At 43.7% G+C, this 18,638-nt stretch overlaps 1 protein-coding gene across 2 annotated transcripts in view; it reads right to left on the bottom strand.

Annotated features, from left to right (window-relative positions):
- kirrel3l (kirre like nephrin family adhesion molecule 3, like) overlaps nt 1-12,515 on the bottom strand; it is a 34,202-nt gene extending 21,687 nt beyond the window's left edge. For both annotated transcript variants that reach the window (XM_028580365.1, XM_028580366.1), the window contains exon 1: nt 11,916-12,515. In XM_028580365.1, coding sequence (XP_028436166.1) covers nt 11,916-11,955 — 40 coding nt within the window. In that variant the 5' untranslated portion in view covers nt 11,956-12,515. The remainder of the gene's footprint in view (nt 1-11,915) is intronic.
- Nucleotides 12,516-18,638: the final 6,123 nt, after the last annotated feature.

Below are 18,638 nucleotides of genomic sequence, written 5' to 3'. Positions count from 1 at the left end.
ATGGAAGGCTCAGCCCCTACGTCTTAGGCTTCCTGAGTCAGCCGGCGTCATCTTGTGTGAGAGCATTGACCTCAAAAGTCTGCATTTGCAAGTGTCCCCCCCACCCCCACCACCTCCCCACTCCACCCGGTATATGTTGGGCTCAGGTCTTTAGGTCACGCCGTAGCGAAGCCTGGCATAACATTTGCCAACTACAGTAATGCTGTTTGCATTGGGCTGTAAAAAGGCGACGCAACACACAGTCAACACCTCCGAAAAGGCAGAGGGTAATGCAAAGTTCCCTTCCCTAACCAGTCTCCCCCCCCCGTTTTCAACTAGGACATCCCATCAATCTTTGATAATGTGCAGTGTGGGTCTCTCCTGTGTGACCAGGCTGATGAGACATCACAGCAGGGATTGATGAATGAAATGCAGGCTCTGAATGTAACTGTGATATACTGGACTGTTTCAAGTCAAGTTTGACCTTTTTTCCCAGATATTAATCGCTGCAGTGAAAGAATATATGTGTGACATATCCCTCCCCCAGGAGCTCCGCACACTATTCTTTGGCATGGGCTTCTTCTATACCTTTAGCTTAGTGGAGGTGGGGGCTTTCTTTTTCGTGTCTGCCAAAAGTCCCTCCCTAGAACTGCAACACAACAGGATATGGGACACAAAATATTATTTTATAAGCGGATGGGTTTATTGTTTATATTCAAATGCAGCATTACGCTATAACACCCCCTCCCCCCTCCCCTCCGCCTTGACACCCGGAAACGCATCCTCAAAGCAAAAACATGAGAGAAGGATCTTTCATCCCTGCATATCTTTCCTGGCGTTTACTGCTGGCCTTATTAACAGAGTTGTGAGTGACGGAGGCAGAGTGTGCTGGGAGAATCTCAAGGGGCTTTGATGGAGGCAAGTGATGGAGCTGCAGCAAGCTGAGGGCAAGATCGTTCTTGCATTTATCCGCTCAAAATGCTTTGTAAAGTTCTTTGTCTACGTACCCTTTTCCCTAACACTCCTTTTACTCCTCGGTACGCTCGAGTCTATTGTTTTTCTCAAACAGCCACTGGTTGAACTAGTGCTGCATTCTGTCCTAAACATACCATGGCATTGCAGATTACCTCAGAGTCAACTGGGTGTGAATAGGTCTTTGTGATGCTGGGTGGGTTTGCGCATTGACTGTGAAACCCTGGACATATGGTGGTTGTGTGTTGGGATGTACCAAGGCAGAGAATGCAGTGGGTTGGGCTCTTGACCCTCGCCTGGCCTTTAACACCTTACCGGCTGCACCAAAGTCTGTGGCTTGATAACTTAAACACTTCATTGTGCACTCTGTTTTTGGGGTGTGTTTTCTTTCGGGTTTTTACTCTGGTTGAAGAATGTACGCTTTGCAGCAGGGACAGATGTGTGACTGTTTTACCAAACACATAGCACGCGCCTTTTTCGGCTGCAGTGACACACACAGACGGACACACACTTTGTCTGTAACACATTGTTTGCACACTAGAAGTAAAGCTACGCCGGACAGTACAGTGCCTGTATCACTGAAGGCCAGACTTCTACAGAGAAATTTTGTTTTGTCCTAGTGCGATAAGACTGTTAATTAAGGAACGTCTAGCGCTTCCACGATGGTGACATTACCACCCAAATAGAACCACATTACACAGGGAAATGACTTCAGCTTCTATCCACATGTCTGGTCCTAATGCAAAGACAGCAAAAGCAAACTTTAAACTTTTGAAACACGTCTTGTTTCTCTTTTTTTTCTCGTTTTTCTAGTTTCTCTAGTTCATGCATCCTAACTGTCTGTCTGCAAAACAAGACTTTCTTTGCAGGTCATATCTATGGAGATGCCCCAGGTTTGGGGCTCTGATAAACAAGTGGAGCGTGACAGGCTCTTAAGCCCATCTGGTGAGATGATCGATTATTAGACAGAGTGTGGAGATAACTCCCTCAGCTTGCCTGCTGGCTACCACTGATCCCATATCACCCTTGCAGGATATGGTATGAATCACAGGAAGTTGAGATCAATCTATATAGATTGTGCCGCTTGATTACAAATGAGAAAGAAAAAAAAATCCCATTTGGTTTAGCCACTGGAATGCCTCAGAGTCTGGCTGCGTTTGTGTGCATGTGTGGGTGTGTGCGATGTGCGCATCTGCGTGTGTAAAATAATGGCTTTTAAACATTCTCCTTTTCCCTATTTCAGAAATTGTATTGAGCCCTATCTACAATCTGTCATACCTTTTATTTATTTACTTTACTCAGTCCATCCTGCTCTTAAATCTCCCTTCTTGAGGGAGTCGTCTTTTAAATCTTAATTAAAACAGACTCCGAACCCCCACCCCCCCCCCCACCCCCAGGGGCTGGCTGAAAGCAGCTTAGAACAATCAAGAGGACGGATTAGAAGTGAGAAGAAAAGAAGAGAAGAGGAGATGCAGAGGGATGGAGGGAGGGGAAAAAACAACAACGAGAATGGAACGTCACAGGAAAATATTGAGAGGAGAGAGGGAGAGAAATGACCTCTTTCCTTCATCCCCCTGATCCTGTCTCCTTCCCCCTTCACTCTGTCTCTCCCTGGCTCTCAGGGCTCTGGAGTTTTGGTCTGACCTATTGACATTCAGCTTCTCGGCAGATTAAGCAGCGAATGGAGCCTCTGGAAAGGGTAAACACACTGGAGGAATAATGACCAACAGGCGGCAACCTTATTGGATTCTAATTAACTGCCAGGAGAGATGGCTAGGGGTATGTTAAGTGCTGTGGGACACAAGTTAGAGCCCCAGACCTTAAGCACCACAACTTGCATCACCTACACCCCCCCCTTTTTTCAGTCTTCCTTTATCTTCCTCTGTATCTCTCTATCCTTACTATTCTTCTCTCTTTCAATCTATTTGGCCGCTGTTTCACATATGGCCCACGAGAGAGAGAGGCTTTTAAAAGCACTCCACTGAGAGCTATTTGCCATCCCTCTTTCCTGGGCTACCTCTCTCCCTTTCTTTCTCCCTCTCTTTTTTTTTTAACAAGGTGGAACGAGTCTTATCCCCCAGAGGTATGTTTGAGCAAAAAACGTTAGAATGGGCTGAAAAATTGGGAGAGATTATTTGATATTGAACAGATTGAATTATCTGGAGTGAGGGAGAGGGATGAAGGACAGCAAAATCATTTTTCTGCATCGCCCTTGGGAGCGCTGCCGGAGGGAGAGAGGGAGCTGAACGGGAAGAACTTGAACCTCGGTGGTCACATATTGGGAAATATGACCAGTTCATTTTTGGTAGTCCTATCCCAATTAACCAGGACACTAATTTGAGTCTGAGTCCAAACAGGTCTCCCTATGTGTGAAATTTCTCACTGGTGCAGTGGGTCCTCTGTCTTTGAGTGGTCCCCTGATAAGGCCAACTCACAATGGTGCTGTGGTTTCCAGGGTTCCCCTATATGGAACCACAGGCACTAATTAGACTGGTCTCATTAATGTGTTAGTGTGAGAGAGGGCCCTGGCCATCATGGGTTGAGGCTGACACAAAAGAGAAAAAAAGCAATGCCCTGCTGGAGACAGGCCATCATCACCTCAGCAGGCATATAAAGCAATTCATTAATTGGTGTAAAAACACACATGAAGCCACACATGTGCAAACAAACACACACACACTCTGACACCTCAGCGCGAATACACATACTAATGTTATGGGTATTCCATGAACCTGTTGCTTGTTAACACATTACCTGGGATCAAAGAAGCAAAGGCTGGAAGGAGAGAGGACTAGAGAAGTCATTATTTGTCGAGGAAAATTGCAGCCCAGTGTTATGTCTGTCCCTCGGCAAACCTGGCAGAATGGAGGTTTCACCCGCTTCACAAAACGGAAGGATCTCTTCTCTCATCACCATCATGTGAGAGTCTTTTGAAATCCTCAGAGTACTTTTTTTTTTTAAATCAAAGCTGGGAGGAAATGAATCGGAGCTTCAGTTGTGAGCCGAGCCTGGAGGTAGAAAAGGGATCCACATGACCACTGTCCATTTCCACACCATTACAACAACAGTCATGGCTGTAATAGGTTGAATTGGGCCATTGATTTCTCTCATGCACACACTCTTTCACCCAAAAAAACTAGTCTGTGCCAGTTCTGTTGATACTCCCAGTTCTTTTTAACAAAACATCACATGCTCAAAGACAGCTCACACAAATCTTAAACCTTGGCCCAACAATAAAAGAACACACACACACACACACACACACACACACACACACACACACACACACACACACACACACAATGTCCAAGCTTGAGTTCCTGGGGAGTTAAACAAAGGACTGAGTTTAAATTGGCTTTTAAAGAACTCCCCAGCACAATCAGGGAGTTGACTGGAGCTATACTATAGTGTGTCAGAGGACTGTTTAGAGAAAGAAGAGCAGTTAGGCCAGAGGTCTATGGTGCATTGAATGGCTAATCTAAAGTGTGACGGCTCAAGAGCTTCCCTCAACCGGCTTCAATAGGCCTCCAATCAGGCCTGACTGCCCCTAAATCTTTGGTCAGCTGTTTTAACTGGCTTGTGATTGAGTGGCTTCATTAAGGGCCTATTTACCTTCTCCTGTATCACAGCCATAAAAGAGGTTGACATGCTCAACACACCCACGCACCGCTTACAAATGGACCTGATGCACAACTGCATTACAGTAGCACACAAAGAACATTCTGCAACACAACAATCGACTAGCTAAAAACATGGTCCTTTTTGAAAATATGTACAATCTCTTTACTGGTTTTAACTTCTCTATCTTTTTCTTACCGGACAACCTACATCTTGTTGTCAGCTTTCCTACAGCTTCGCCGCCCCAGAGCATCACAAGTTCTCTTTAGAAAATTGTCCCATGTCCTGTGATGCCTTCAAGGGTTTGTCATATGGCTGTGTTGAAGTGTAATACTGCATGAACAAAATAGCAGGCCAGGTCAAACCATGACCTCACACAGACAGAGACCCTCCCAAACAAGCCACAACAAACAGCTTTCTGTAGCCACTCTCTGCCTTTGATCTGAAGAAGCAGAGATGAGATCTGTCTCCTCTATCCTTTCTTCTATTTTGCCCTTTTCTCTTTTTCTTTACGACATCTCCTTATATCTCTCTATCCCTTCCCGCTGAGCAGGTGTATTAAATGAGGTGACTATTCCAGCAGCATAGGGCCGCACCTCAAAGTGCCGTCTGTGAAGAGGGCTTTTCTCTCCTTCCCTCTTATCTTTTATCCCTTCCATCGGCCCATCTCCTTTACTCTCCCTTTTCCTTTCCTTTTATCCTTTTCCATCCCCTTTACGTCTTCTAACGTGTTCCCTTATACTTTTGAATGTGAAATAGATACGGCCATGCCTCTCATCTATTTAAATGCATCTACACCTTCCTGTCTATCTCTCTCTGTGCATCTCTCTCAGCCTATTGTCTATTTAGCTATACGTCTAATTATGCTGTCTCACTTATGTAATTAGTGCAAAAATAAATGGCTGCCGTAGCTTTGTCGCTCCCCTTCACCCCTCCCGTTGCAGGCTCTGAGAAAACAAATTATGGAGAACAAAAGGTACAAATGGCTTCTGCACCAAACCCCATGATGGATGCAGCCTGGGTTCCCTGCATCTCATCCCTTACTCTCTTTACTCGCCCTCCTTCTCCATTATCAGCTCTATATGTCTCTGTTTGGAAACAGGGAAGGACTTGAGCACTCTCTCGCCCAACTACCCTATCATTGTATGGCTGTATCATCTGTCTTCCTTTCCTGGCACTGACACTATATTCACACTGACATCATATTAGGCAAGGTCCCTTTTCTATCCCTTTCTTTCTCTTTCTCTCTGCTCGACTCTCTCTTTCCTTTCCCCTGCTGTTGTCTCCACTGGCACTCTCCTCTCCTCTATCCCCCAGAGCATTCTATACACCACGGCTGCAAAGCAAACGCCTGGGACTTTCTAAAGCAAACAGCCAGCATCCTGTGCCGTAGCCCCATCTGTGGATAGTCTGAGCAGGGAACAATCAGTCCCTCTCCTCCGCTGCCTCGTTCTCTTTGCAGACCCCTGGGATCTGCACAGCACTAGGATGCCTCAGTCAGACGGGTGCAATGTGCTGGAACAATAGTTGGGCTGCTTCCTCTAGGCGGGGTGTTAGGTTCACCTCAGCCAGCTTGGGAAGCACTTATCCACGTATTCTTGCCCTCCTTGCTGCAGCTTCACAGGAATGTGGCAGCAGCAGAAAGCCTCCCACTATACACCTTCCTTACCTCACCCTCTTACACCCTCCTATCCACAACTCTACACTCAAACAATGACACATGCATGCACTCACACAAAAGCTTTCTGCGTGACTGAGTGTACACCTGAGATCTAATGTTTAGCCTGAGGTGTTGAAATATCAACTTTCTATTAATCCCCCTCAGACTTGCAGTCAGTTACACCTTTGTTGTTTTTTCACTTCACCCATGCTGGAAGAAAAACAGCAGGTTTGGTTTACACCAATACAAGCATATCCATTACCTGAAATGCTAGGCTCCTATCAGTAAATCCCTTTGACCCCTCAGCCTTCCTTTTTTCTCTCTCTCACCTTCCCCCTATTCTCATGCTGAAGCTCATTGGCGTTTCTGCATCGGCTTTCTTTGGCCAAACAGAAGGCAGGGGAGAGGCACACCTTACCCTCCTACCGGTTCAACCGCCACCCACGCACTTCACTGTTCCTCACGTCTCCACTCAGCTCAATAACATTAACATGTTTTGCCAGTGAGGGAGCCGCAGTTAAAAGCTCGATCGATAAGCTTTGACTGACACCCCTCAGTTGATAGCAAATTGGCTGCCTTCTCTAACAGACCTCCCAGGGCGAGTTTCTCAGCCCCATCCGAAATGGAAAATGGAAATAAAAGACAACCCTTCACCCAGCCTCCTACAACAACACTGCAGTATTTCATTGTGCAGATGAAGAAGAGAATGAACCACAGACAACCCACTATTTTGGTTAATGGTTGAGTCACTAACACAATATTAGCCCTGGCGTTCCAAGCAGTTTGAACTGTCAGGAAGGAGAGATGAAAAGGAGGGGGGGGGTGCAGCTTCCATCACTAATAAAGTGAGCAGCATGCAAGCTATCTCGTGTTTCATTGAATATGTTTTTACCCCTAGTTGGCTAAGGAGATGACATGTCCTGATTGCTGGAGCATCATTAATTAGACAGTTGTACTTTGACTAATCGCTCAAGAAAGGGCACACAGCCCTGAAGATGCCAAACACTCATCTCAGCTTATCATCCTCTGCCCCTGTGTGTGCCCTTGACCTCTGTGTGTGTGTGTGTGTGTGTGTGTGTGTGTGTGTGTGCTCAGGATGTTGCTTCCGTGAGCTCCTTATGAGTCATATCTGCATGATGTGCACATGCCACAAGCAATGGTACAGCCAGCTATATATTTCAGATCTATTTGGTAAGTGCCAGTGACTATACATTTCATATTAGGAAAAAGGAGAAGTTAAATAAATCAGCATCTAGTGTTAAATAAATGTCTGATTGTATTCCTAACTGAACTTTTCTTTTTTTTTCTTGAGCCCCTTCTCAGCTGCCAGAATCCTTCTCCAACAGAGCTATCTTTAATACAAGGTTAAGGAACACGGCTGGTGAAGATAACACAGGAACAGATATTGCTGCAACGCAGAAGATAAATTTCAATTTGCTGTTGGTTTCTGTGTCTCGGCAGAAGATATGAAATTCTTGTCTTGCAGGGCAGGAATTGATTGCAAAATGAATGTGTGGTCTAGTATGTCTGCAATGTTTCTCTTGTATGTTGGTTTCTGGGCTTAGGGTCCTCTGAAATGGTGATAAATCTATCTTGAAGGAAGTGACACTTGCATTTTAGGGTGAGATAAATGCAATCCAAGTCTTTGTTAAAATAACTGCTACTGTATAAATGTGACTATTTTTCTTGGGGGGCTGTTGTTTTTAATAACATGCACAGAAATCCTGTTTCTCCCTCTCTCTCTATTCTTTCCATTACTTTGTTTGTACGGAGAAATTAACATGTTTGTGCTGCCCCCAGTCTGTATGCCGATGATACAGCCTGAAGTGCTGTAACAGGGGAAGAAGACTCCAGGCGATGGCAGGAAGCTTACACGGCCACTCCATTGTCCCATTCCCTGTCATTTCCTCCCCGGATCCTCCGACTGCCCCAGAGGAAGACAAGGTGAGGATGTGCGGAGACAGACACAAGGAGAAAGCAAAGACAAAAAGAGGATGGGCGGGTAGGGGTAAAAATAATACTGGAAGAGGCCAAGTGCCATCCACAGTTTGCTACCTGGCTTCTTTGGCTTCCTGTGTTGAGCCATACCGGCGTACACATCCAGTTAAGTTGCTAGCAGCTGATAACAAAGCCTCGGGACACACTGCCAAGTTCTTTATCTGTGTTTACCCGCATGGCAAAGCTGATTAGAGACAGGCAACATTATGAAGCCCCATTGTTTCCTTTCTCCTTCCAGTTTCTCCTTCCGTACACGTAGCAAGTGTGTGTGCAGGAAGGGGGAATGGGAAGATATCTGTTTGTGAAGAGGGGCAGAAAAACAATGGCATGTGTGCAAGACACGTCTCCAGGATGAGAAGAAACAGCAGGCCATTGTTTAAGATCTTGATCATTCATTACTGTCTGTCTGTTTGTGTGTGTGTGTGTGTGTGTGTGTGTGTGTGTGTGTGTGTGTGTCTGCATTTCCGAATGAAAGTGAAAATCTAGAGTCTTTGTACAAGAAACATTCACTTTTTAGGTTAGAATAACTAAAATACATATCTTGGACATAGATTTAGATACAAACATGTTTATCTTTACATTTGCTTTGTGGCCACAAGTGAATCTAGAAAATTCATAAAACACCCCAACAGCAAAACTATTAGCTCACAGGAAATCAAAGTAGGCCAAAATCCATCTATATCTTTGCCATGAATGTCTCCTAAATAATGCAAGACACTTCTGTTCAAGACTCAGCTATGTTCGAATTCTGCTTCGTCTGCACTATTGTGCACCTCGTATCTAACACTCCTCATCGGCTGGCTGGGGTTCTCGCCTTCAAACTTTCTACAACTATCCTCAATCTCTTTGTGCCATAGAAGATTGAAATTGATAGAGGGAGAGAAATGGAAGACCAAAAGGAGAGATTTGAGCATGAGTATGTAGTTTGTGTGTGTGTTTGTGTGACAGACAGAGTAACAAGATGAAGAAAAGGTTAACGATGCTCAGCAGTCTTCCTCAGTGTTTCCCTGCTGCTTGTCACCTTAATCATCAAGACACTGGTGAAACATCTGAGTCTTATCCCTGCAACAAGACTCCCATCCCTGCCCCTCCTCATCTTAAACTCTGTTTCCCTCTGCGTAATCTTGACTCCTTCCACAAGAATTCAAAGAGCGGTAGTTCATAAAATATGCACAGTTCCCTGAAACCAACCTCTTGGGCCATGCTGCCAGTGCGTCCACAAACATATCGGCCCCGCATGAGGAAAAGACAAATCTCTGGTAATGGGAAAGGGAAGGAAGATGGGGTGGGCAGCATAGAGCTTGGTCAGGGATTACCACTTCCCCAGCTAGATATCACTTGTCTGTTTGTGCCTGTATGTGCTTGCATTAAATATGTGTGTGAACAGGCTTTCAACCCTCGGTGAAAGTCTGGCAACCGCCTCCAGCCCATTAAGCAGATACGCTCTCATATCCTCCTGTCCCATAGTCACAAATTCTGCAGCCAGGAAAAGAAAGTAGCGAGAAGAAGCAAGGTGGAACATTTCTACGGCGTTACACTATAGTGAGACGTGAGTGGCGACATGACTTAAGTGGAAGGGAGAGAAACTTGTAATCTCGGCTCACAGCCTTTGAACTTGGCCCGATGAGACGCAGGCGACCAAAAGCAAAAGGTTCCAAAGGAGAGCTCACTGAAGATTACTCAGAATACTGATGCAGTGTGGAATCCAATTCCTCTGAGAGCCCAGGGGACTTTCTGAGAAAGTAAATGATCTGTGTTGTACAAGACTACATGCATACAAATGTATTCTATATGCCATATCAAAGAGAAGTCATGAGCTGTGGCCATATTGTAAGAGAGGCTCAATAAATGAGGTCTAGGGTCTCTTAGGTTCTAATTAGGGCAGCTGTTACTGTTTTCATATTATCATTTTGTGTGAGTGTGTGTGTGTGTGTGTGTGTGTGAGAGAGAGAGAGAGAGAGAGAGAGAGAGAGAGAGAGAAAGGAGTTGTGTGTGTGGGGGGGGGTATGCCACTGTCTGGCTACCGCCCCTTCTCATCCAGCTGTTGCTAGTCTGTCAGAGAGCAGAGGTCTACTGGTGTCATGTCCCTCCCCCGAGCTTTGAATAATGACAAAACCATGCTGAACTGGGGCTGAAGGTAGGCTACTCACAACAAATGGCTATTAAGCACGCTTTGCCATTTGTGATCTTAAAAGCTGGTTTAAACCGCATGTGATGGAAGCTATACAAATGCTGCTTCTGGCAAAGGCAGAGAAGTAGAAAGACAGAAAAAAACTAAAGGGATTTTGATGTCATTATTCCATCCTTTGTCCCTCCCAGATAAGTGTTATGACCATGAGTTTATCAACGACTCTGAAAAATGCTGATAAGTCAACAGTTGCACAGTGTTAATGGCATCAAGACATTTACAGCACTAGAGTACATTTTACCAGCTGCTCAGAGAGCTGCTTGTTCATAATGATTATATTTATACTGGAAAAGCATCTAGTTTCCTTCTCTGTCTCATGGTAATTCTATTACTGGATCACTTTTATAATAATATCGATAAGGTGATGCATAGAGTATACATAAAGTTGGTAAAACTATAAATCAGACATGCATTCAATTAAACACTAATTTATTGTTTTTCACAAAGCAATTCATTTATGTAATTTTTCCATACAACACTGTCTGATTTTCATTGAGACTGGGTAGTTTTAATATGAGATATGATATTTAGTTATAAGAATTCATAAGCAAACTACTGTAGGCAACTCGATTCTGCAATCAAAAAGCAGTGGTGGGGGGGAGTGGGGCGGGGGGTGGGCAGACAGGTGCGTTATGTCTCTGCCTGTCTCCCGAAAAACAAATGCTCCCCCTCTCCATGTCCCTCTCATACTCACTCACTCTCTCTATCTGCCTCTGCACCCGAGGGACTGTGTTCCCCCTCATGATAGACCATGCACCCTTTTATCTATTTACGCACCGTTCATAGTGACCACGATTCTGATGGATTACAACTCGAAGAGAAAAACTTCAGATCCAGGACCAGTAGCAAACGTAAATTTCACACCGTTTAATGTAGCTAAACCTCTTCAGTTATTTTTGTTTAATGGAAATCAATCTGGGGACCGCTGACTAACTTCGGGGGGAAAGGGGATGCCCAGCTCTGCACGGCGCTGTTGTCTCATCTCTCAGCGCTTTAGTTTTCTCATCTTTACCTGTTTACATATCCAAGCATTTCGTCCTCTTTTTAAAACACGAGATAATTTATTGTGAATAAACACACGGAAACACGTAGCAGTTCGTAATCCACCTGGTAAAAAAAAAAATAATAATATTTTAAGTTAAACTTTCCGTTAGTGCGCCCTGCATCCGCAACCTCATGTCTATCCACTGAAGCACAGATCGTCTCTCTCATATCTGAAATCTGAACCACAACAGAAACAATCACAGCTTCCCCGAATTACGCAGTGCCATTATTCACTATGGTGCTCCGGGTCGGCTTGCAGACAGGGAAACCTCCTGTTGTAATCACTCTTTCAAAACTAATTAAACATTTACCGGCAATTAACAGTAGTGAATTGTAGCACTGCAGCATACGGCGCACTGGATGGCTTGACGCAGCGCGTCAGTGTGGAGCGCGGTCTGTGCTCTCCGTCAATAACGACCTGCATGCTAAATGATAAGAAACAAAAGCATGCCTTACCTGTGACCATAAGGCAAAAGATGAGGTATAACGCCATCATGTTAGTAGCTCTGGCCGCTGATTGTGTTGCGTGGAAGGATTCACTCGCTCCGTCTATGTGACTGAGCTGGTATGGTTCACCGCGGCACCGAGAGATATCACCGGGCGGATAAGCGCTGGGATTCGTCTATAATAGCATCCAGTTTAAAGAAATTACTCTAAATGGTCCGAACAGTTTGTAAACTCTCAGTTAACAAAGCATCTCCATAGTTGGTAACTTTTCCCACTGCATCAGCTTCTTCTCCGGGGTCCGTTCCCTGCACGCACGGCTGGCCCCTCTCACTGCGCTCTCTCTAACAGTCCATTAGTGAATCGGAGGTTTCAACCAGGAGCCTAGCTTCGTCCACAGCCCACTTTTGGAACCTTCTTGAGCATGCTGCGCTCGAAAGCGATCTCTCGTGCTCGACAGTGCGCAGTGATGAACCCCGGTGGAGATGCCTCTCGTCCCCTTTGCTGGAGTCTCTTACTCTGTAACACACTCACTGCTGCTCTCTCTCACACACACACACTCTTCCCCCGTCGGTCTCTTCTGTTTACTTCTCACTCCCTCTTGCCGATAGGAAATGCGCACTTACAGTCATCTGGTAGGGGGGGTACACCAAATCGGGCAGGAGCTGAGTCGGAGGAGCCCCTCAGATGCTATTGGCTGAGCGGGCGTCACGGGGAGGGTATTTAAAACACTTCTACGGAGTGACATGACTGCCCCAAGATTTTTGGGTGTAGTAGCCCACATGGAGACTTCAATCATATTAATGATAGACAGGCAATGTGGCCCGAGATTTGCAGCAAGAGGTTCATATAGGCTACTTTTTTTTTTTTTTTAAACGTCATTACAGATCACCTATAGGTGACAGTATTATACAGTACAGTATTCCAGTATTATAATACTATTCATGATAACTAGCTCAATATAAACCTGCATTTTCGGAATTTTTCATTCTTAACACAAATCCATGTATCTTAACTTTGCTTTATAATTGCAGCTTTATGTGTCCAAGACAAATTTCCTTTGGGACAACAAGATCTATCTGTCTTATCTTATCTTGTGATTTAATCATGTCAAGACTTAACAGTATCAGTTTAACTTAACTTCATGCTGAGGTTTAATAAATGTATTATTAACCAGAGCTGCAAAGATTAATCAATTAATCAATGAGTCAATTATATCAATGTCAATTATAATCAATATATCAGTTTGAGTCATTTTTAAGAAAAAAAAGTCAAATTCTGTGACTCCAGTTTCTTAATATCTTTGCATTGTGGACAAAACAAGATATTTTAAAAAGATTTTCACCGTTTAATAGACCTAACAACTAATCGATTAATTTAAAAAAAATCAATAGATTATTCAACAATGAAATATTCGTCAATTGCAGCCCAATTATCAACTGACTTCCCTGTGTGCATTCATTTTGTCGTAACTATACAGAAACTTTAAATTTTTCTGTACGAAGTTACGCTCTTGTCAATCATTGGACAATTTCTGATTAAAAGGAAATCCAACTGTTGAAAATCAGTTAATCGCTTCCCTCCATTACCCAACAGATTTGGAAAGCAATTGAGGTGAATTATGTGTAAGTAGTTGCATTAAAGCAGAAGCAGCTGCAGATGTTTTGCCAAATGGTGAAACGACCTCTTGACTCTAAAACCTCAACATTTGAAAGAATAAATCATCAAAACTGTCAGCATTAACTACATTTGCTGATGTCTTTTATTTACTCAGCTTTCCCCAAACAACTAATGTTATCTAGACTATGCCATTTCAGTTAACTCACAATGAGAGTTTTCAAATTTAAAGCCCTTAATAGTTGCATGCAATTCATAGGCTTATTGAGTATTTTTGCAAATTATTTTCTTTGAAGTTGACTCACGACTTACTTTTTTTTCAGGTGCAGTTTGATCTAAAATGAGCCTATTGTTCATTGTCATACAGCGGGTGCTTAAATGAACAGAGAACAGAATCATTATCATATTTCAACAAAAGCTAAGGCTTTTATAAAGAGATGAAAACAGTGCAGTCTATCACTTGCCCATGGCTGTTTATAGGCTGGTTCTTTGATGTTGTTCATTAGTTATTCAAGGATCTATTGATTAACCAAAATAAAAGGCCTTGCAGTCATCTGGTTAATCAGTCTTTCACTTGAATGTGTATTGTACCAAGCAATGACTTAATTTAATGTTAACACCCCTCCTCCCCCCTTCACACACACACACAAAACACGCACACATGTTCCCTGTTCCCTGTTAACTCAACCAGGTGGTTAGCGCTCCACAAGACTGTGAAAAATTCATCAAAGTGTAGATTTGGACACTGAGGACTTCAGCATGTGTTTACTCCAGAAAACATCATCCACAAAAATAAGAGTCTTTCTTTCTGACATTTCGCGCTGCATTTTACTAAAGGCTGAACCGCACAATGATTAGGAATCACTCCTCATGAGGGTCCCCCCCCCCCCAAAAAAAAACCCTGGGGCTGACCTTCCAGTTTATTGCCTCCCTGTAATGCAAACATAACCTTCCCCTGCCAGTAAACACATGTTGATGGAAGAAACAGCTTGCACAGCTGGGAAGCCAACCCAGGTTAGTGTGAGTGAGCACATGGGTAAATGAGCGTGTCTGAATGTGTGTGTGTGTGTGTGTGTGTGTGTGTGTGTGTGTGTGTGTGTGTGTGTGCAGGAATAGATTCTTGTTTGTTGTTTTTACATATGTCAGAGTGCGATTTAGGTTGCGAGTAGGCACTTGAATGTGGGAGATAGAGAGTAATACAAATAAATTGTGCTTTTAGTTGTTTGTGTGTGTGTGTGTGTGTGTGTGTATGTGTGTGCGTGTGTGTTTGTAGGGCATAGTGTGCATGTGTGAAACCATCAATGAGTGACTGACAGCGGGGGGCTTGGGTGAGCAGTAAAACAGCAGGGGCTGCCTTCACCAGTTGTGCTGTGATAATAAAATCAACATCCATTGTGGAAATCGGTCTGTCACCGGGCATGATGCTGTGATTGAAACGTATGATCTCCTATGGCTCACACAGATGGACAGATAGATGAGGGCAAAACAGATGATACATGCACAAGCATCAGTTTGAGCCAATAGTCTTAATTATGCTGGCCTCCGTGGCATCAAATGGAGGGCGCCCATACTCCCCAAGCTTTTGAGTGTGTGAATAATTTATAGATAAAAAGGGGGTTTTCAGCTGTGGGTTTATTAATAATAAATATGGTTTGATATTTGCTAAACTGTTCAGAGGAAGAAAGGGGTGACAGTTAAGACATCGTTTGCATGGTAATTGTAAGGAGGTAATAAATAAGGCATGAAGTGGAGATATATGGAAATGTGATTCATAGGGAAATGAGAATAATTTAACAAAATATTATCTCAGTTCCTATTTGACCCAGGGTCAATTAAAAAAGAGTTGTCAGTCGTGGTGAACGGCATGCTGGGTCTTAAAATTACAATCACTTGCTTTCTCTTTTGTCTAGCTCGAAAGCGGATCTAACGTTGGAGTGGAGGAAAATGTATTCATGCCGACACAAACCGTGTGTTTAGTTTGAATGAATATTAAACGGAATAAAATCAACCTCATTATCTACCACAGGAAAAGAAGACATTTCTCTCTCAAAAGTAAACTCAATATAACATGAGCTAGAAGCTGAGGAATGTGAGTTTTGTTTTGTTTCAAAACCTTCTACTGTTATGGGAAAAGTCCACATAGTTTTGAATGAAAATACACATTGGACATACATTGTAAAGCATTTCATATGAGCATATGAAACAATCCCACCATCATCATCATCATGCGTTGTTAAAACACAGACTAATCATTCCTTCTAATTGAATCTGTATCATAATTAATAAGCTTTGTCTTGGAATTTGAAATATAGCCTGCTAGACTGATGAATATTAACATCATACTTTGTATATTGTAGAGTACATGTATGTCTATCATGTTGCAGTGTTTGGGTTGCTCTAGGGGTCTAAGGTTTATGATGCTATATATATGAGAAACATTACACCAGCTTTTACTGTAATTGTGATATTGAATGTTGAGCTGATCTGTGTCAACCATAACTCTAAATGCTGCTACAAGCTCATAACTCATAAGGACATATACCTTTGCTAGGCAGTGGTATCCATCTGCCCAGCTCGCGAGCAATTCAAAACCTGTCTCCTCTCCCCCATTCCAATAATATGACGTCAGTCCACTGCACTGGTTTGAAATTTGCAATTAAGCATTTTCTTTATGTGTGATTGACGAGCAGGAGGAGGGCCATTAAAGCTGAACGTGGACCTGGGGCTCACTCAGCAGTCTATAGGACTATTTCCATCCAGATATCAAATCCAGGTCCTCTGCCCTAATATCAGAATATGACTCTGGCCACCCGTGGATTTTGTTTTTGTCTGTAATGAAAGTCCCTCTGGGGATCTGGTTGAGGGATTCTTTTCCTCGGGGGTCAAGGAGAGGTTGAGGCTTCTGGTTCAAGCTGCTCTTAGAAAAAGGGTGTGGATTACAGGAATGTGGCTGTTAAACTCCATTTCTACAGATATATAGAAAAGATCTGCCGTCTGACATTACAGTAGTCGTGACTATAGTGACTCTAAGGTATAGAGGCTCACATGGTAATAAAGTCATTGTAACAAAAAGGATGTGAAGCTGCGCACTCCGTAGCTCATATGCATATTTATTGGGATAAAGACCAATGCTTTTTTGTTTTTTTTGAGGATTTGAGCCCAGATGAAGATCATCTAATAAAAAACCATCTAAAAAAACTCTTCCTCCTTTTTGCAAGCCAGCACTTCTTCAAGCTGGTGTGCCTTTTCCCCCACTTCTTCAATAAAGTGATTATAACATCCCTCCGAAATTTAAGATCAGATTGATTGGGTCCTTGGCCAGCCTAGCCGTGTCTCTGCTGATAAGTACAGCAGTAAGCTGTCTAAAATATTCATGCACTGATGCAGAGTTGTTGTCCCTTGACGGGCCTCACCATGTGCAACATCTGTTCCTGATGTCATGTTCATTCCTGTGTGCCAGAAATGCCCTGATGGCGTCCGTGGCATCTCTGCTGTACTAAGCCATGTCCAGACACACACCGCTCCACTCAGCCGCGATAAATATCTGAGACAACGATAGTGATCCAGTCGCCTGGACAGAACTATTGAACACTTCTGCTAATCCATACACATAGATTAGCCACTGCAGTCTCGCACTGAGATCAGCAATTCTGCCACTTACTGATGGATGTGTCAGTTGATTGTTGGCTCTATCAACAGTTTGTGATTATTTGGTGAATATTCCACTTTGACTCGTTACCCTGTGTAGCAAACTCTAATGTGTTATGATACAACATACTTAGTAAACTGCCAACACAATAACAATGTGATGAACACAATTATATTCTGCATACTTTTATCAATGCAGCAGAGCCTCATCATAGCATTAACATTGCAAGTTAAAAGTAAGCAGCCACAATGTTTTGACCAATCCACAGGTGACACTGACCTCTCATGCCTATGACATGGAAGAGAGGCAATGAGAGAGACTGAGTCAGCAATAGTCAAGGTGAATCCTGTCCTGGGTACAGTGTCTGTACTAGGTCTCAACTACAGTCACAGCTTCCTTGGGTTTGCCTCACTGTCTGCTGACAATCACGTGAATGGGCCACGACTGGCTGCTTGTTTTGTGCCATGATCCCTTGCTGTTCGTGCTGCTGAAAAAATAAATAACCCAGCTCTGCAACTGCTATAAATAATGGATGACTCGTCCACTGTCACTTTTCATAGCATGTCAAGCCACGGCCTGGCCATTATTAGGGTCTGTCCTTTTCCCCTTTCTGCTTCTGACTCCAGTTTTGTTATTGTTGTGGTTGGCTTGCCTGCACACCTCCTCAGTGGGTCGGCTGTCAGTCTTCCTCTGGGTTAGTGCAGTTGATGGTTGCCACAGAGAAGAAAGAGATGCTTTGGGGGCCTGAAACAAGATGGGTAATACAGCAAGCCTCTGCTAGAAAATCAACAGCGGGAAATCTGCCTTGACCTGGAATAGGTAGCTAAGCACTTTCAGATAAGATGTCATCCGTCTGCTTGTGTTAGATAACCTGTGCTAAGGTCCTGCCAGAGCTGTGGGTAGGGATTGACCTCATCATCTTGAGACAGACTTTCTGTTGCCCACTGAGCCAATGAAAAACTAACAGCGCTGCATTAAAGTAAAAACAGGTCTACACCCCTGGTGCAAAAGAGAAGACTGCTTACTTACACAGACACACAATATGCCCCAGTCCAGCAGGAGAAATCATGGATTATATACATATGCAGCTGTGTCTAAGAAAAATGAATGAGGAACATCTGGCTGAAGGGAGGGAGAAATATATGTGAAAGATTTAGTCATTTGGCCTCTGTAACACAAACATAGAGTGTGTTGAGGAATCACAGGAGGATGTAGTTTCAGGGGAGACGCTAAGAAAGTTAAAACCCTTTTCAACCCAGTCGGTTTTAGCTCTCTGTTTGTTCAAAATGTGCTTCGGTGCCACCCGGCCAGGCCAGAGGCAAGTGTTGTCCACCAGCAGCTCTCGGCTCATGCAGACCGAGCCAGTCTCTCCATCTGCAGAGTAATAGCATCAAATCAAGGCCTGCAGCAAACAAACCCTGACAGATACTCTCATTTGGGATTCACTTTGGGACAGCTGTGGTGCCATC

This window comes from Perca flavescens, chromosome 6, assembly GCF_004354835.1.
Source record: "Perca flavescens isolate YP-PL-M2 chromosome 6, PFLA_1.0, whole genome shotgun sequence".
Classification (NCBI taxonomy): domain Eukaryota; kingdom Metazoa; phylum Chordata; class Actinopteri; order Perciformes; family Percidae; genus Perca; species Perca flavescens.
This window is presented reverse-complemented; position numbering and strand designations above follow the sequence as displayed.